The 20,806-nt window shown below is 41.4% G+C and overlaps 1 protein-coding gene across 1 annotated transcript; it reads left to right on the plus strand.

Moving 5' to 3' along the window:
* The first annotated feature begins 602 nt into the window (after window positions 1–602).
* Window positions 603–11,206, plus strand: LOC115111128 (tryptophan 5-hydroxylase 1-like). Its single transcript, XM_029637007.2, has 11 exons — window positions 603–783; window positions 3,533–3,688; window positions 4,353–4,545; window positions 4,922–5,022; window positions 5,532–5,599; window positions 5,894–6,090; window positions 6,272–6,407; window positions 9,331–9,457; window positions 9,572–9,667; window positions 9,774–9,907; window positions 10,044–11,206. Exons 1-11 carry the CDS (start codon window positions 682–684, stop codon window positions 10,216–10,218), a joined length of 1,485 nt encoding a protein of 494 aa, XP_029492867.1. The 5' UTR covers window positions 603–681; the 3' UTR covers window positions 10,219–11,206.
* The last annotated feature ends 9,600 nt before the right edge of the window (window positions 11,207–20,806 follow it).

The raw sequence follows: 20,806 nt of genomic DNA on the forward strand, positions 1-20,806 counted from the left end.
AACAGGTGTCTTTCAAAACGTTCTCTAACCCCACTCAAAAGAGAACAAGAGGAAGATTACAATGACTAATTGTATACCAAACAAATGTGAAAATGTCAAGGTCTACAACAGGTCACGTTTTGTGTGTGCTGTATAGATAGATCTCTTATTTTGGAAGCCGCAGAACCGTCCAGATGGGGGAAACTGTCCATTATGCTGTGGTGCTGAACTTTTTATAGGGATGAGTAGTTGGGATTGTGTTTTTAAATGCAGTTTATGTACAGTATATGATATGACATCGATATGAAAACCTTTAGACCTGGGATGTTTTGCTGTTGGTGTAGGCTGTATGATAGGCTTACATTTCCCTCATGGCAATTAGCCAGCAGTCACAACTACACCAACAGTACCTTATTATTAAAGTCTACTGATTCCCTTCGTGAAAGTGAATATTTTGTAATCATCAGTGTGTGACATTAATGTGAGATTAGTTGTATAACCATTACCATGTTACATTTAGGCATATAGTTGTGATACTCCTCCCCCCACCCCATCCCCACCCCCTCCTTCCACTCAGTGTTCATAAATACTGAGGCGCCTTGTGCTTTGAGTGAGAGGTATATAGGTATATCATAGCAGATACAGCAGCAGTGGACTGCCTTACTTATTCTCACTAAAACATATCAATCAAAGGACTTTGACATGTATTCAAACAAGATTGACGGGCCGCGCAGAGGAAGGTCTTTCGACTCTATGAGTTCTTCATTGCACACTTGTTACGAGGAAAAGCAACTGAATAATGAGGTAAATTAAATTTATATTGTAAGTAAATAAGAACTGGCTAAACTAAACGAAATTATTTTCCATGGAACAATACAAATGAACAGTCATTTTACGTTGAATTGTCTTTGATTTAATAAGCTTTTGGCAAAGGCTTGAATAATCAAACATGATGCATTTTACTTTCGACTTCAATTATCACACATAAATGATTTACTTTTGTTGCGCCAATCTGTAATCTTACCCTCCACTTCATTAGTTAATTTATTTTCTGTTCATATCAGAGTTTTCCTCTCCACTCTGGTTAGGTTTAGCTCTCTTATGTGTGACCTAACCCTAACCCACCTAAGTCTGGAGACAAATGAGATGCGTAGCCTACGTCATACAATAAGGAGGTCATTGCAAAATACATTATAGTAAAGTGAAATAAAGGTGCACGCAGTCATAACTTTTCAGAACGCTTACACCGCAGATCTTCGCAGACATCAGACTAGATAAAATAAGTTATTTGTCTGTGTTCACTACGAGCCACTGCATCTTGATTTAGGCATATTATTGAGATATTAACTAAAACCACGCAAGTAATTGATAAGACTGTGCACGTTTGTGTACAACATGTTGATTTTAATTGTATTTCCTGTCAATAAATGTACATTTAATTTAGATTAATTAGCCTATTCCAAAAATATTTATAATATTCTGATGATTGCCCCAAAAGACATTTGGCTTCAACTGAAATGAAACCGACAAAATCAACCATTTGAACACCTAAAGATGATAAGAGAATACGTCCAGGATATGTTACCTTGTTGGATTTATTGCTGCGCTGAAAGTAGCCATCTATAATCCCGGGTTGGATTTGGATTGGAGAGCGCTATCATTCGTCACCAAATGCGATTACTGCTGCAGATCTCTTTACAATGAGACAGACACAACTCAGCATTGCCAAAATACATGTTGCCTACGGAAAAAAAATCGACCGTTTAACGCTTCCAATCTATAGGCGAATTAAGTGTGTGGTATTTAGACCTAACGATATCAGTCTAAATTATGATATTATTTTGTCCCTATACTTTATTTTCAGTCACAGTTCCAAAGTTCCTTTTGAATGCAGCCAAGTGTAGTCGCTGTCCAGTGCTGAAATCTCGAAGTAGCCTGATTAGGTGGGGTATTCAGTTTGCGTTCAGCTGCAGTGAATACTGTGATTGTTTACTCTTAACCCTCCTGTTGAGTTCGTTTCATGTTAATTAATTCTGTGTTCCTGGTCCAAAATGACCGCCCCATTATATCTGATTATAAATTCATAATAATACATATTATCACCTAATGTTGTGTTAGATGTTTTTTAAATTTATGGCCTGTAGGCCTCATTGACCTGAGCTCATAAAACTCGTTTTTGAGTGATAAAAACATAATGTATGGATTATTTTGACTATAACAAATACTCAGATTAAACATATTGTGCTATTTATCACAGACTACTTTGTGTCAAAGTTTAACAAGGACATTTGTTTTGAAACCATTTCACATTTTTAAATAGTGACAGGATTTTATGTAATCAACCCGGGATATGGCGTATCTCGTTGGCCCTGGGGTCATCCTGATAACATTTTCAGCCGACCTCTCCTCTCTGGTGGAGATGAAGACCACGACAAATTCCCATTATTTGACCGGAATGTAACAACAACCTCAGCAGGGCCCTCTTCCTCATCACTGGATTGTTCCACATCGATTGTCTCTTGGTCTGGATCATATTCTGTGTTGTCTTCAACTTCTGACACTTTCTCCTCTAATGCATCTTCACTGTCAATTTCCTGGCCTCTCTCCTCCTTACCAGTGTCATGATCAAAGATATGATCAAGAGCCTCACATACAGTATATCGTTTGGCCATTGTGCTGCCACAGAATGAATTGTGAGCAAGGCCTCAAAAAAGATTGATATACCAGAGCTGCGAGAAAAGTTAAAGATTATTATTGAAACAATGTTGCGATTGTTTGTGAGAATGCCAACAGGTGTGGTTGCTGTGGGGGAAATATTATATTCCCGTGGGGGTTGCCATGGAAGCCAAGAAGGGGAGTGAGGTGTGTGTGTGTGTGTGTGTGTGTGTGTGTGTGTGCTCAAACACACAAGCATGTGGTGGTCTGGGAGAGGAAGTGTGTCCATCTGATGAATGGGCATGTGCCTGAACTAAATTTTATACACTAATTGTAATCTCACACCCATTCATTACTAATGGGAACGCCACAGGTGTACAAAAGTTAAATAAAACACCCAAAATGTCAGGAAAATTATCAAAATGTATTTTGTGTGTTCAGATGTGCTGTGTGGACGAAGTCATGGAACCTTATGACAATCAGATTAAATTAATTACATTTTTCAGAGAGAAAACTTGAAAATCGGTCCAATTCGACCGGAACACAGCAGGAGGGGAGGGTTAATTTACACTTTGGTGAGCTTTGGTTGTGTAAATACATTGTTTGATTTAGTTGCCCTTTCTTTGTGACGCTAGCAAACTCTTGTTCAAATACAGCTCTTAGCACAGGATATTGAACAAATCCGTAGGCCTATCAGTCCATCTAAAACGCAGCTTGCCCTTTCAAACAAATTGTCGTCGGAGGTGATGTGCTTTTCCAAAACAATTAACTTCCTTTTCAGCCTTGATAAATGGTGTATCATAGCCCAAAACACTGCCAAATCCTTACTTTCCACAAATAGGCCTTGCCAGCTCCGAGGTTTGTTTTTCATTAATATTTTCACTCGCTTTCCCAACAGATGAAAAAGTGTACCTTCAGCAAGATCGACGAGAACAAGGACAACAAGAGTTCATCTTGGGAGAATGGTCGCTCTTTAGAAAAGGGTCGCACGGCCATCGCCTTTTCCCTCAAGAATGAAGTTGGCGGGCTCGTTAAGGCACTAAAACTTTTTCAAGTAAGGTTGAATATTTTAAAGTAGGCTATCACATACCAAACGGGTGATGGTAGACACCAGTGTTGGGAAGTAGTGAACTACATGTAGTTCAACTAGTAATTTAACTACATATTGCAGTAGTTTGGTGTTAGTTGAACTCAATTCAAATCTTGATAGTGTTTTCATTACTTAATAACTTTTTGGGGGGCATGTAGCGGTGAAGCTAAGTACCGGGACAACAGACTACTTTTTTGTTGCAAAAATAAAATATGTGTGAAGTAGGCAATCATTTCCTTTCTTTTTCAGCATTGGACTTGCCTAATTCTCACGTGAAACATAGTTTTTGTGTTTAATAGGCTAAATTACACATTCTGTTAACATCTGACTCCAAAGTGATCTATTCTTGCAACTTGTAGTCTATGACATTTCAGATTTAGATATGATAATTTATCAAGAAGTAGTTTGGATGTAGTTAACACATTTTTCTAAGTAACTTTAGTTAATTGAACTATATTTTCATAAGGGTAGCTTTAGTGTGGCTTAATTAACTCCCTCCAGTGTGAAGTAATTGGTAGCTTTGTAAACTATTTTTTCAGAGTAACTTCCCCAACACTGGTAGAGACATTATCATGCACATCAAATACATGACATAACTTTAAATGTCTTGTATTATAATCATCACCAGGAGAACCACGTCAACCTTGTTCACATCGAGTCCCGAAAATCGAGGCGGCGCGGCTCAGAATTTGAGATCTTTGTTGACTGTGACAGCAGCCACGAGCAACTCAAGGAGCTCACTGAGCTGCTACGAAAGCACGCCGCCAACGTAGTTGATATGGACCATGACCAACCTGACAATTCCAGCCTGCCTGAAGAAGGTAGGCCCAGCTGCTACTTTTGAAATAATTTCAGTCCCTAAAGTCTAGCCACGTAGGCTTATTATCTATTACCAGACTAATTACCTCGGCATGTAGCGAAAGAGAGACTTCCAGATTGTTGTACGAGGTTACTGAAGGGTCAGTGCTATCCGGAATCCTTGGGACATCCCTACCCCACACCCTAACCTTAACCCCTACCCTTACCCGAACCATAATCATATCCCTTACCTATCCATAACCCTAACCCTTACCTTAACCATTTTAAATGTAAACTTCAGTGAGGTAGGGATGTCCCAAGGATCCCAAATAGCCCCAGACATTACTAAAATCTAGTGTAGAGGACATCCCAGATCATCCCATGTTTTTTTTGTTTCAGACACTGAAGATATTCCCTGGTTCCCAAAGAAAATCTCAGACCTGGACATGTGTGCTAACCGTGTCTTGATGTATGGCTTAGACCTGGATGCTGATCACCCAGTAGGCATACCTTCTAATATGCTCTGGTCAATGACTTTACATTCTAGTTGCAAGCCTGTCTGACCATAGATATCCAATAATTATTTTTAAATAAAAATGTTTAATGAGTGTGGCAGTCACACTCCTTTTGTAATTTTTGAAGAGACAGAATAGTGTTGGAAAGACAGAGGGAGTCAAAGGGCAGTGGGCCTGATTTGAATCCATGCTGACTCTGGTATACATGTGTGCCAGGGTCAGCGGCTTAGACCGCTAGACCACCATAGGCCACAAGATATCCAATCATTCCTAATATAGGATCTCTATGTCTCAGACTCAGACAGGAGGCAAACCTGTGGCAATGGTACAACTATCAAAGCCAGTTAGAACTACACTGACTGTATTAGAGTGGCAGATGGAGGATTAGACTAATACTTCTATTGTGATAAGCGGCACACTTACGGAATAGCCACTCAGTAAGTCAGTGCATGAGTTGCTGTCACACCTCAATTACTTATCTTTTTTGTCTGCAGGGCTTCAAGGACAACGTCTACCGCAAAAGAAGGAAACACTTTGCTGATCTTGCCATGAGCTACAAACAGTAGGTCATATTATCATGCTATGTGAGATCTGATTTAGAAAGCTATGACACTATGTGTATTTAATACTTTAATGTCCTAATGCACACAGGTATAGCTAGACATTTCTACTGTATTTTTAAAAAAGTAACCTTTAATCAAGTAGGCAAGTCAGTTAAGAACAAATTCTTATTTACAATGACGGCCTAGGAACAGTGGGTTAACTTACTTGTTCAGGGGCAGAACAACACATTTTTCATTGTAGTGCTACTCTCTTTCATTATATTTCTGTTTCTCTCTTTCTTCCTCTCTTTTAGTGGGGATCCAATTCCGCATATCGAGTTCACAGAGGAGGAGGTGAAGACCTGGGGTGTGGTCTATCGGGAGCTCAATAAGCTGTATCCAACCCATGCTTGCCGGGAGTACCTGAAGAACCTGCCACTGCTCTCCAAGCACTGTGACTGCAGGGAGGACAACATCCCCCAGCTTGAAGATGTGTCACACTTCCTCAGAGGTGAGACAGGCAGAGTCTGCCACTATACATGACACCACACAGTCTCATTCAGTCTGATGCTTATCAGCATAATGAAGGCTATTGGAAAATGAAAAGTGTGGATTTAGGGGTATCAAATTAGATGTTGCTGAATGTGTCGTGGCCTTTTACTTGAGAAAAACGTATGTGTGTGTTTCATCAGAGCGCACAGGCTTTATCATTCGGCCCGTGGCAGGTTACCTCTCCCCACGAGACTTTCTGGCAGGTTTGGCTTTCCGGGTTTTCCACTGCACTCAGTATGTTCGCCACAGCTCTGACCCACTCTACACACCTGAGCCGTAAGTACCCCTTGACTAATGTTACATTAATAAGGAGAAGTTAGTCTAGGCAAATGTTAATTTACTTTCATTGTTGAACATAAATCCATCTGATGTTGAGTATATCAGTGTGATGTTCATAGTCACATACTGTAAACATAGCAGTACGTCACCATACCAAAAACCATCATAGAGGAACATAGAGTATCATTCCATACAAAAAGCCTGTATTTGATTGAACAAGCCTGGCCTGTCACACCCCTAAGCAAACTTAACTCTTCCGGCTGATTGCAACACAAAAGGGCATTTTCCACAGCTACAGTCCAGCATGAGATAGGTACTCAAAGGTGCTTCTGCATACATAATCATTCAAATCAAATCAAATGTTATTGGTCACATACACATGGTTAGCAGATGTTATTGTTATTGTAGCAAAATGCTTGTGTTTCTAGTTCTGGCAGTGCAGCAATGTCTAACAAGTAATATCTAACAATTTCACAACAAATACCTAATGGAATAAGGAATGGAATGGAATAAGAATATATAAGTATATGGATGAGCAATGACAGAGCGGCATAGGCTAAGATGCAATAGATCGTATAGAATACAGTATATACAGTTGAAGACGGAAGTTTACATACACTTAGGTTGGAGTCATCGAAACTCGTTTTTCAACCACTCCACAAATTTCTTGTTAACAAACTATAGTTTCGGCAAGTCAGTTAGGACATCTACTTCATGCATGACACAAGTCATTTTTCCAACAATTGTTTACAGACAGATTATTTCACTTATAATTCACTGTATCACAATTCCAGTGGGTCAGAAGTTTACATACACTAAATTGACTGTGCCTTTAAACAGCTTGCAAAATTCCAGAAAATTATGTCATGGCTTTAGAAGCTTCTGATAGGCTAATTGACATAATTTGAGTCAATTGGCGGTGTACCTGTGGATGTATTTAAAGGCCTACCTTCAAGCTCAGTGCCTCTTTGCTTGACATCATGGGAAAATCAAAAGAAATCAGCCAAGACCTTGACACTGTAGACCTCCAGAAGTCTGGTTCATACTTTGGAGCAATTTCCAAACGCCTGAAGGTACCACATTCATCTGTACAAACAATATTACACAAGTATAAACACCATGGGACCATGCAGCTGTCATACCGCTCAGGAAGGAGACACGTTCTGTCTCCTAGAGATGAATGTACTTTGGTGCAAAAAGTGCAAATCAATCCCAGAACAACAGCAAAGGACCTCGTGAAGATGCTGGAGGAAATAGGTACAAAGTATCTATATCCACAGTAAAACAAGTTCTATATTGACATAACCTGAAAGGCCAGTAGGCAAAAAGAAGCCACTGCTCCAAAACTGCCATAAAAAAGCCTGACTACGGTTTGCAACTGCACATGTGGACAAAGATCGTACTTAATGGAGAAATGTCCTCTGGTCTGATGAAACAAAAATAGAACTGTTTGGCTATAATGATCATCGTTATGTTTGGAGGAAAAAGGGGAAGGCTTGCAAGCCGAAGAACACCATCCCAACCGTAACGCACGGGGATGGCAGCATCATGTTGTGGGGGTGCTTTGCTGCAGGAGGGGCTGGTGCACTTCACAAAATAGATGGCATCATGAGGGAGGAAAATGATATGGATATATTGAAGCAATGACCCCAAGCATACTTCCAAAGTTTGGCAAAATGGCTTAAGGACAACAAAGTCAAGGTATTGGAGTGGCCATCACAAGGCCCTGACCTCAATCATATAGACATTGTGTGGGCCGAACTGAAAAAGCGTATGCGAGCAAGGAGGCCTACTAACCTGACTCAGTTACACCAGCTCTGTCAAGAGGAATGGGCCAAAATTCACCCAACTTATTGTGGGAAGCTTGTGGAAGGCTACCCAAAAAGTTTGATCCAAGTTAAACAATTTAAAGGCAAGGCTATCTAACTACTAATTGAGTGTATGTAAACTTCTGACCCACTGGGAATGTGATGAAAGAAATAGAAGTTGAAATAAATCATTCTCTCTACTATTATTCTCACATTTCACATTCTTAAAATAAAGTGGTGATCCTAACTGACCTAAGACAGGGAATTTTTACTTGGATTAAATGTCAGGAATTGTGAAAAACTGAGTTGAAATGTATTTGGCTAAGGTGTATGTAAACTTCCGACTTCATCTGTACATATGAGAATAGTAATGCAAGATATGTAAACATTATTCAAGTGGTATTATTAAAGTGATTGGCGTTCCATTTATTAAAGTGGCCAATGATTTCTATGTAGGCAGCAACCTCTCTGATGGCTGTTTAACAGACTGATGGCCTTGAGATAAAAGCTGTTTTTCAGTCTCTCAGTCCCAGCTTTGATGCACCTGTACTGACCTCACCTTCTGGATGGTAGCGGAGTAAACAGGCAGTGGCTCGGGTGGTTGTTGTCCTTGATGATCTTTTAAGCCTTCCTGTGACATTGGGTGCCGTAGGTGTCCTGGAGTGCAGGTAGTTTGCCCCTGGTGATGCGTTGTGCAGACCTCACCAGCCTCTGGAGAGCTCTGCGGTTGTGGGCGGTGCAGTTGCTGTACCAGGCAGTGATACAGCCTGACAGAATGCTCTCAATTGTGCATCTGTAAACGCTTTGGAGTGTGCTAGGTGACAAGCCACATTTCTTAAGCCTCCTGAGGTTGAAAAGGTGCTGTTGCGCTTTCTTCACCACACTGTCTGTGTGGGTAGACCATTTCAGTTTGTCAATGATGTGTACGCCGAGGAACTTAAAACTTTCCACCTTCCCCACTACTGTCCCCTTGATGTGGATAGGGGGGTTGATTGTTTCAAAAATCTAATGGAAGAACACTTGGTTACACTGTCACAAAGCTGCACATGTCTGCCCATTGGCTTAACAATCAACATACTGTATGTATGTGTGTGTTTATGTGTGCATTACAGAGACACATGTCATGAGCTGTTGGGTCATGTCCCTCTGCTGGCGGAGCCTAGTTTTGCCCAGTTCTCCCAGGAGATAGGTCTGGCTTCTCTGGGGGCCTCAGATGAGTCTGTCCAGACGCTGGCCACCGTAAGTGCTGTTTCCATTATAACAATATCCAAACACTGTGCTTGAATTTAACTGTTTTTCTTGTCTAACTGATATATTCAAACGTTGTTGGCTTTTTGTGTTTTTGTTTTACAGTGTTACTTTTTCACAGTAGAGTTTGGCCTGTGTAAACAGGAGGGAAAGATGAGAGCCTATGGCGCAGGACTTCTCTCCTCTATCAGTGAGCTGAAGGTAAAAGTATTTCATATTAATTTTAATATTCAAACACCATTTAAAGTGTAAAAACACCATCTGATGCAAAGGAAAAATTCTAAGATACTTTTTTCCCGTCATACAGCATGCACTCTCCGACAATGCAAAGATCATGCCCTTTGACCCCAAGGTCACCTGCAAGCAGGAGTGCATTATCACTACATTCCAAGACGTCTACTTTGTGTCAGAGAGCTTTGAAGAGGCCAAAGTCAAGATGAGGTAGGTCAATTGTGACCTTACATTCCTGGCTGTTCTGTGGGCAGATAAACTGTTAGTGGGCTAATAAACTATTCTTTTACCTTTCCAAACCTTGGCTGTGTTATGTTTTCGTCATCATCTGTTCTTATGCACACAGAGAGTTTGCCAAGACCATCAAGCGTCCGTTTACAGTGAGGTACAACCCTTACACCCACAGTGTGGACGTGCTGAAGGACACATCCAGTATCAACAGCATGGTGGAGGATCTGAGACATGAACTGGACATCGTGGCCGACGCCCTACAGCGCCTTAACAAACATTATGCTGTCTGACCAGCCTGCCTGGCCCTCATACTTGCAAGGGTTGCAAAATTCTGGTAACTTTCCCAACATTTCCAGGTAGTCCAGAAATCCCGGTTGGATGGAAACAAGCAAGAAATATGATATCCTCCAACCAGCATTTTTGGAAAACATGGGAATTTTCAGAAATGTTGCAAGCATATACCTGATACAGCCCTGTACAGCTGTCTGTAGTTGTCTACCACCTGATCCTTACCAAGCAGCTCGCTGCTTTAATCCTACTCACTGATATCCCCAAACAGCCTTTTACCTACAAAATAAATAACTCTTAAAATTCAAATGTTATATTAACTTTATTAAATTATTAACCAGTAGTTTACTTTAAAATTCAATACATTTTTGGGTTTGTCATGTGAATAATAATATTGACTAAGGATGATTAGAATGTGACCAAAACGGACCTTTCCTTGGCTCTTGCTTATAATTACTGATATTCTCTTGTTTTTTATATGCCGTATTTCTTTTCTTTTGAAGGTTCTATCTTAATGCAACAGTAGTCTTATAGATATTGTATTGTACTCTATTGGCATAAACCGTTTCAATACATTTGTGAATGTGCTAGTGTGGATGTAAAGTTACATGCTTGCGTGTATAGTGAGTGACAGTCTATACATGTATTATCACATTGCACAAAGCATAGGGATGTGGTAGTATTATATGATTGTGTGTGTGTGTGTGTGCGTGTACCTTATCGACCTTCTGCTGCTACTACTGTTGACCTCCAGTTGTCTATTTATCACAAGATGTTCAAGGAAGGAATTTATGTGCATGTATCAGTGTTTGGAAGATGACATGAATGTACTTCTATTGAAAATCTTTAATTTGTGTAAAAAGATCCCTGGTAAACCAATCCTTGCATTGGGAAGTGGTTGTCTGCATTCTGGGCTTTGAGCTATGGGGAAATATTTGCAGTAGTTTCTTTGTTCTGTTTTTCTCTCATTAAATGTACTCCATGTTCACACACTGTGTTATACTATGTGCTATGATTGCTAATAATTACTCATCATTATCATTAAAATGTCCTTAGAGAACACATAAAAAGCTAGCCACATCCAGGAGGATATATATAAAAGCAACATGTTTCATGAGCTGAAATAAAATATCCCATAAATGTTCCATACACACAAAGTTTATTCCTCAATTTTGTGCACAAATTTGTTTACATCCCTTTTAGTGAGCATTTTTCACTGGTGAGGACATTTTTCACTGGTGAGGACATTTTTCACTGGTGAGGACATTTTTCATGTCCTCACCAGGGTCTTGACCTGATTGCAGTTTTGCATCAGAACTGAATTCAGTGTGCAAATGCTCACCTTCGATGGCCACTGGCATGCTGGAGAAGTGTATTCTTCACGGATGAATCCCGATTTCAACTGTACCTGGCAGATGGAAGATAGTGTGTGTGGCGTCATGTGTGTGAGTGGTTTGCCGATGTCAATGTTGTGAACAGAGTACCCCATGGTGGTGGTGGGGTTATGGTATGGGCAGGCATAAGCTACGGACAACGAACACAACTGCATTTTCTCAATGGCAATTTCAATGCACAGAGATACTGTGACGAAATCCTAAGGCCCATTGTCGTGCCATTCATCCGCCGCCACCACCTCATGTTTCAGCATGATAATGCACAGCCCCATGTCGCAAAGATCTGTACACAATTCCTGGAATCTGCGTACTCACCAGACATGTCACCCATTGAGCATTGATGCTCTGGATTGACGTGTACGACATCGTGTTCCAGTTCCCGCCAATATCCAGCAACTTCGCACAGCCATTGAAGATGTGTGGGACAACATTCCACAGGCCACAAGCAGCAGCCTGATCAACTCTATGCAACGGACATGTGTCGCGCTGCATGAGGCAAATGGTGGTCACACCAGAAACTGACTGGTTTTCTTAACCACGCCCCTCCCTTTTTCAAGGTATATGTGACCAACAGATACACATCTGTATTCTCAGTCATGTGAAATCCATAGATTAGGGCCTGATTAATTTATTTCAATTGACTGATTTCCTTATATGAACTGTAGCTCAGTAAAATTATTGAAATTGTTGAATGTTGCGTTTATATTTTTGTTCAGTATAACTACCTTTAAAGTAAGCTACAAAATGCCTCAAGCAACACAGAGTTAGATTGCGATTGTTTAACATAGACACTCTATTCTTCAACATAGACACTCTATTCTTCATCGGCTGCAATATAAATCTATGGCCAGAGGGGGGAGGGATTGTATAACTTTATGGAAAAATACTAACTCTCACACGTGGCAGGAGGGGTCAACCTTGGTTATGGCCTAGTAGCATTTGTGCAATGAGTTGTTTTTCAAAGTTATGATGAGGCTACAATTGGCATCACATAGAACAGGCACTATATGCATTAATTGCATATGGAGTGTTTGTTATCAAGACACACCCCACACATTGGGGTATTGATCAGATTGAGAATGCAGGATGGACAGGAAGTCATAAGGTGGTTTGATGCAGGATCAGGTGGGGTAGACATCTATCTCACTGCTGTGATAGTGCTTTTCCCCCATACTCCTAGGATGTACTATTGCAAACATGGAGGACATGTTAGTTTGGTCATGTTGCATAGGCAGTGCCGATGAGAGAGAATGAGAATATAATTAAAGAGAAGTATCGCTCGCCCTCAACTCAGATGATTGCATATAGGTTAATATAGGTTTAATAAAAGGGAGAATGTGTGTGAAATGTGTGTGTATTTATATGAGCTGATACTGAACATGTCAGTGTCCACGGCCCTGCCTATGCCTCTGTGTGTCTGCATTTGTGCATGCATGCACATGTGGGTGTGTGTACATTCCTCCACACTTTGTATTTATGATATGTGTCTGATTTGGCACATATCTCATATGTATAAACTGCACTCCACACTGTTCTACGGTATCTTAGTCACTTTTAAATTGTGTTTACATATTGCATCACCCATTTCATACTGTATGTATATACTGTATTGTATTCTACACTACACCACTGACTGTTAAACAGCCATCTCCAGAGGCTGCTGCCTATAGACATAGACTAGGAATCACTGGCCACTTTAAGGAAATGGAACACTAGCCACTTTAATAATGTTTCCGTATCTTGCATTACTCATCTCATACTGTATATGTATATATATTCCTAATCCATTCCTTACTTAGATTTACATGAATTCTGGGTATATGTTGTGAAACTGTTAGATATTACTGCACTGTCGGAGCTAGAAGCACAAGCATTTCACTACACCCACAATAACATCTGCTAAACACGTTTATGTAACCAATACAATTTAATTTGATTTCATCACTAGTAGTTGAAAAACAAAACATGTGATGTCATCCAGAGACACAGAACCTCTCTCCAGAGACTAATCTATAGGGAAGACCAGGAGGACAGTAAAACGATATGTTCTTGTGTGTGTGTAATCAACATTTGCCATAGTGTTTGTGTGACACACTGTTCTCTCTTTTTATGTGTGGATTGGTTTCATATGATTATGCAGGGCCTTATATAGCTGTACACAACTCCCTCCATACTGTTATGCCCTAACATCTGTGAAGATCCTATGCCACCTGGAAGAGCGAGAAGCAGAACGACACGTAGGCAATGCCACAATGTGACAACCACACAACTAGTATGAGTTTGTTTAATTTCTATGGTGACAACAGCAAAAACAAGGGATCTGGAAAGACTGCTGTGCTGAAAAAGGAATGAATAACCACTGGAGGAGTGACACAGAGGGAGGAAATAAGGAGGGGGGGTTCAGAAGGGAGTGAAAGAGAGAGAGACAACAGTTGGGAGGATAGATCTCCTGCAGATAAATAAACGGAGACACAGGGAGAGCATAGCATGTCGTTTCCTGAATGTGTAACGTATACTTGCAGAACGTAGTGACATCATGTCAACTCCTATGCTTTAAAACCGGACAAAAAGGGAAATTATTTTTAGATAATTGACTTCCTCTTGTTTGTTCATAATGAGACAACTTGAAGGCTGCACCTCTTGAGCTGGTCTGCAGGCTCTAGTTTTATCTTACCTTGATTATTGTCCAGTCATATGGTCAAGTGCAGCAAAGAAGGACCTAGTTAAGCTGCAGCTTGCCCAGAAGGCTATGCATGCCGGTCTCTTTTGGCTAAGAGTTGAGGAAAGACTTACTGCATCGCTTCATGTTTTTATAAGAAACATTAATGTGTTGGAAATTCCAAATTGTTTGCATAGTCAACTTACACACGGCTTTGAAGCAGGAAGTCCCCAGGGTAGCTGTTTAGGCTCCTTGCTTTTTTCAATCTTTACTAACGACATGAGTAAGGCCATTGTGTCTATGTATGCGGAAGACTCAACACTATACAGGTCAGCTTCTACAGCGACTGAAATGACTGCAGCCCTTAACAAAGAGCTGCAGTTACTTTCAGAATGGGTAGCAAGGAATAAGTTAGTCCTAAATATTTACAAAGCTAAAAGCATTGTATTTGGGACAAATCATTCCCTAAACCCTAAACCTCCACTACATTTCATAATGAATAATGGGGATCCATAATAAATACAAATACAAATACACACTTTCTGCACCAGACATGCCACCAGGGTCTTTTCACAGTCCCCATGTCCAGAACAAATTCAAGGAAATGTACAGTATTATACAGAACCACGATTGCATGGAACTCCCTTCCATCTTATATAGCTCAACTGAACAGCCTTCCTGGTTTCAAAAAACAAATAAAGCAACACCTCACAGCACAACGCCTCTCCCCCATGTGACCTACTTGTTGTGTGTTTGTACTGACATGAATGTGTAACTGATAGATGTACACACTAGATGTTAATGTTTTTAAATGTATGTCAATTGGAAAGTCTTTTGTCTGTAATGTCTTTTTCATTATGTGTCAGACACCAGTAAGACCAGTGGGGATTCTAATAAAATCTCAAATAGAAATCTGGAAGTAAGCATTTCACTGTAAGGTCTACCTGTTGTATTCGGCACACTTGACAAATAAACTTAGATTTGATTGGATTTGATTTGATGTGGATTATCAATCTGATTTGTTTTTGCGTGACCTCAAGACCATAATCATCACCATTCATCTCAGGTACGCACACACACACACACACACACACACACACACACACACACACACACACACACACACACACACACACACACACACACACACACACACACACACACACACACACACACACACACACACAGAGACAGGATTAAAGATAGAGAGGCCTCTCTTCACTCTGATGTGTGCCTTGCCATGTCTCCTCCCCCTACTGAGGTGAAGTATTTATGGTCATGAACAACAGATGCTCAGGGTCCAAGTCCTCTACTGTATATTCATTACTGATCTGCCCTTGTCTTCTCCCGCCATCTCTGCCCTGAACACATGACACCAACAGTGAATGAGCACTCTGTGACCTCCATGGCCTCCACACTCAAGGAAGGACGCTGATCAATACATTTAACATGAATATGTGTTTATTCACCATATTTGCCCTTGTGGAGGTTATCCTCTCATGAGTGAGCATTATATGAATCCCCAATTACATGTTGTTTCAAATGTGTTTCAAAGCCTCATAAACATCCAAGATTCCGCTGACTGGGGACTGACTGGGGACTGACTTGGGACTGACTGGGGACTGACTGGGGACTGACTGGGCACAAAAGACGTCAGAACTTTGAATGTTAAACAAACACAGTTTTCTTGCCACTCACTATGAAGGAACTAATCATAACTCCTGACAAGACCAAAGTAGGAGCACAGCAATCAAAACAGACATGTTCAAACATGCCCTGGCAGCAGGTCAGATTCTGCAGGCTCATGGTCTGAGCTTTTTGGTCTATTTTTTACCCTGTCCATGGCTTCTTCATATAGCTCCAGGATCACATTTCCCCCTTCCAGCTCTCTAGGAGCCTTGCTCTAACCTTCTTTATATCCATCACCTGCCTTGCATAGCGGCCAGCCGGCCGGCCTGACTAAGCGGTTATGAAGGTTTAATTGCCTAGCATTAAAATTTCAGAGACCCCTGTTCCATCCTCCTGGATGGTGTGACAGGGGAGGAAGAGGAAGTGACTGCAGACAGCATTGGGTTCTGGAACCGCAAAGCTCAAAGCATTATGGTTTAATGCTAACTCTGCCACTACACAGACACTCAATTGTGAGTTTTTCATCGCTTTATAACAGGGATGGACAACTTTGGTCCTGGAGGTCTGAAGTGTGTGCAGGTTTTTATTCCAGCCCAACAGTAACAAGTCTGGTTCAAACACTTTACTTACCATGGTATTCTTCGTGAGCTACAAGAACTTTCTTCCCATCTCCTTTTCTACTTTCTGCTATTTCCCTCCCTGGCTATTGCACTCTCTGTACTCCTCTTCTCTAGCGCCATCAAACGGCCACCTGTGTCCTTAAAGTACACCATAGAGATAGATAGAGGACTCTTTTTTTCACATTTATTCAACCAGGTAGGCCAGTTGAGAACCAGTTCTCATTTACAACTGCGACCTGGCCAAGATAAAACAAAGCAGTGCGACAAAAACAACAACACAGAGTTACACATAAACAAACGTACAGTCAATAACACAATAGAAAAGTCTATGTACAGTGTGTGCAAATGTAGAAGAGTAGGGAGGTAAGACAATAAATAGGCCATGGAGGCAAAATAATTACAATTTAGCATTAACACTGGAGTGATAGATGTGCAGATGATGATGTGCAAGTAGAGATACTGGGGTGCAAAAGAGCAAGAGGATAAGTAACAATATGGGGATGAGGTAGGTAGGTGTGCTATTTACAGATTGGCTGTGTACAGGTACAGTGATCGGTAAGCTGCTCTGTCAGCTGACGCTTAAAGTTAGAGAGGGAGATATAGACTCCAGCTTCAGTGATTTTTGCTATTTGTTCCAGTAATTGGCAGCAGAGAACTGGAAGGAAAGGCGGCCAAAGGAAGGCTTTGGGGGTGACCAGTGAAATATACCTGCTGGAGCGCGTGCTACGGGTGGGTGCTGCTATGGTGACCAGTGAGCTGAGATAAGACGGGGCTTTACCTAGCAAAGACTCATAGATGACCTGGAGCCAGTGGGTTTGGTGATGAATGTGTAGTGAGGGCCAGCCAACGAGAGCATACAGGTCACAGTGGTGGGTAGTATATGGGCCTTTGGTGACAAAACGGATGGCACTGTGATAGACTACATCCAGTTTGCTGAGTTGAGTGTTGGAGGCTATTATGCAAATGACATTGCCGAAGTCAAGGATCGGTAGGATAGTCAGTTTTACGAGGTATGTTTGGCAGCGTGAGTAAAGGAGGCTTTGTTTGCGAAATAGGAAGCCGATTCTAGATGTAATGTGAGTCTGGAAGGAGAGTTTACAGTCTAACGAGACACCTAGGTATTTGTAGTTGTCCACATATTCTAAGTCAGAACTGTCCAGAGTAGTGATGCTAGTCGGACGGGAGGGTCCGGGCAGCAATCGGTTGAAGAGCATACACTTAGTTTTACTTGCATTTAAAAGCCATTGGAGGCCAGGGAATGAGTGTTGTATGGCATTGAAGCTCGTTTGGAGGTTTGTTAACACAGTGTCCAAATAAAAGCCAGATGTATACAGAATGGTGTTGTCTGCATAGAGGTGGATCAGAGAATCACCAGCAGCAAGAGCGACATCATTGATGTATACGGAGAAAAGAGTCGGCCCAAGAATTGAACCCTGTGGCACCCCCATAGAGACTGCCAGAGGTCCGGACAACAGGCCCTCTGATTTGACACACTGAACTCTATCTGAGAAGTAGTTGGTGAACCAGGCGAGGCAGTCATTTGAGAAGCCAAGGCTATTGCATCTGCCGATAAGAATGCGATGATTGTCAGAGTCGAAATCCTTGGCCAGGTCAATGAAGACGGCTGCACAGTACTGTCTTTTATCGATGGCGGTTATGATATCGTTTAGGACATTGAGCGTGGCTGAGGTGCACCCATGACCAGCTCGGAAACCAGATTGCATAGTGGAGAAGGTACGGTGGGATTCAAAATGGTCGATAATCTGTTTGTTAACTTGGCTTTCAAAGATTTTAGAAAGGCAGGGCAGGATGGATATAGGTCTGAAACAGTTTGGGTCTAGAGCGTCTCGCCCTTTGAAGAGGGGGATGACCGCGGCATCTTTCCAATCTTTGGGGATCTCAGACAGTACGGATAATTTTAGAAAGAAAGTTTCCAGATTGTCTAGCCCAGCTGATTTGTAGGGATCCAGATTTTGCAGCTCTTTCAGAACATCAACTGTCTGGATTTGGGTGAAGGAGAAGCGGGGGGGGACTTGGGTAAGTTTCTGCAGGGGATGCAGAGCTGTTGGCCGGGGTAAGGGTAGCCAGCTGGAAAGCATTGCCAGCCGTAGAAAAATGCTTATTTAAATGATCAATTATCATAGATTTATCGGTGGTGACAATGTTTCCTATCCTCAGTACAGTGGGCAGCTGGGAGGAGGTGCTCTTATTCTCCATGGACTTTACAGTGTCCCAAAACTTTTTGGAATTAGTGCTACAGGATGCAAATTTCTGTTTGAAAAAGCTAGCCTTAGCTTTCCTTACTGACTGAGTATATTGGTTCCTGACTTCCCTGAAAAGTTGCATATCTCTGGGCTATTCGATGCTCATGCAGAACGCCACAGGATGTTTTTGTGCTGGTCAATGGGAGTCAGGTCTGGGGAGAACCAGGGGCTATATCTGTTCTTACTTCTAGATTTTTTGAATGGGGCATGCTTATTTAAGATGGTGAGGAAAGCACTTTTAAAGAGTGACCAGGCATCCTCTACTGACAGGATGAGGTCAATATCCTTCTCATCTTTATATCTGTGACATTATAGCATCTGTGACAGCATGGGCAGCGCCATTGAGACTACTTTGACTACTTCTAAATGGCGGAATCATGGTGGAAGCCCTCAATGGCAATGTTCATGCCAAAACGGGTTATACCCATGATGAGTCTTCTATCGCTATGGCTCACATCCCTATGTTCCTCTCAGAGGAACAGTCAATGTTCCGATTGGGAATACAGATCCGAGAGTCTGTTATTTATAGTGCAGAAATAGGCAAAAGGGATGAGAAAGTCTCTTCTAGATGAGACAACGGTCTCAACTCCCTCTCCCTGCTTTCCTTCCCTCCCAGCCCAGAGAATGCAATCTCTTAGTAACTGTCACAAAGTATCTACAAAACATGGGACAAATTTGTTTAAATTGCCATGCAAGTGGTAAAAGTGCTTTTAGAGTTATGGGAGCAGTTTAGAATCAGAAAACATGTGGCTCTTTCAATCCCACGAGATAGCTGTGTTTTTATTGAATGTACAGTACGTATGTAATACAATATCTTTTTATATCAAATATGCGGCCATGTGGACAGAGTTACCAACAGTACAGCAGGTGTCCTGTTATAATGGGACATGCGTAATAGTCTATGTTGTGTGTACATCTCTGTGTGACACTGTCAATCCTTTCCCAGTCTTAGAAAAAAAGAAAAAAACCTTTGTGTGTACAACAGCACAATCATGACATAACACAAACAAAGATATTGAGAATGCTAAGTCACAGATGGGTAAAGTAAAGGAAATTATATCAATAGCCAGTGTGAAAACACAGAGAGACAGAGGAGGGAGACATCATCTACAGAGAGAGGGGGGGGGGGGAGAGGGGGGGGGGGGGGAGATAGAGAGATAACAGAAATCATGTAGAATAAAGGGGTTGGGAAAATGTGCTGCCCTTGAGAGATGATCATACTTGTGTTGCCTTGGTAACAAGCCCTGCTAGGTAACTAGGTTGCCATGGTGCCTATTTCTGCCAGTGATGGAGACCTGGCCTTCCTGTCCATGATCAAAGCTCACCAGCACAGAAAGGAACTCATAACACTGGACTGCACAGTGCTGCCCTCCAAGGCAAATGTATTCAGCCCTTCACTGGACTCAATTGAAATTAGGGCCAAACACCTGGAACATGTACAATAACTGCACCTGCATGTCCATTGGTGATTTAATGTCGGGATACATTTGGCAACGATACAGAGTAGATAATGACACAAAGAAATAAGCAACCAAACAACCAAATAAATAACCAAGCAAACACACAGCGAGACAACCTTGGATCCTCAGGTGGATGTCCTCAGTGTAATCAAAAAAAGAGAAACATAACTTTTATACAATTCCAAATGAATTGTGTGAACACAGTACAGCACACTGAAAATAATGTATATTACGGAACCAGCCACTCAAATGAGATTAACTAGCTAATTTACAAACAGTGTAATTGCCACACAGATTGATTCTACTCCAGTGATTCACAGACCTTGATATGCTGCAGTAGCTGTATATCAGAGCCCTGGTAGTTTGGCAAGACCCTAGTAATTTCCTGGCCCTGGCCCATTGTCAGAGTGCCATATAGAGTACACTGAACCAATAAATCATCTGGATAGGCTGATGGTAGTGACAACTAAACAATAGAAACTATCTTGCCAAGTTCAATGGGTTAATACAGGGCAAATGCTTTGCTTGTCTCACAGCCTCCACATTTATTTTTCAGGAACATTT

The sequence above is a fragment of the Oncorhynchus nerka genome, linkage group LG27 (genome assembly GCF_034236695.1).
Source record: "Oncorhynchus nerka isolate Pitt River linkage group LG27, Oner_Uvic_2.0, whole genome shotgun sequence".
In the NCBI taxonomy this organism is placed as follows: domain Eukaryota; kingdom Metazoa; phylum Chordata; class Actinopteri; order Salmoniformes; family Salmonidae; genus Oncorhynchus; species Oncorhynchus nerka.

What these genes read in the sequence shown, in the direction of transcription:
- LOC115111128 (XM_029637007.2), top strand. Translation starts at nt 682, where the DNA reads ATGTATTCAAACAAGATTGACGGGCCGCGCAGAGGAAGGTCTTTCGAC. An exon ending in CTGTCCAGACGCTGGCCACC is followed by an intron (nt 9,458 to 9,571) that starts GTAAGTGCTGTT and finishes TTTGTTTTACAG; the next exon opens with TGTTACTTTTTCACAGTAGA. An exon ending in CCTCTATCAGTGAGCTGAAG is followed by an intron (nt 9,668 to 9,773) that starts GTAAAAGTATTT and finishes CCCGTCATACAG; the next exon opens with CATGCACTCTCCGACAATGC.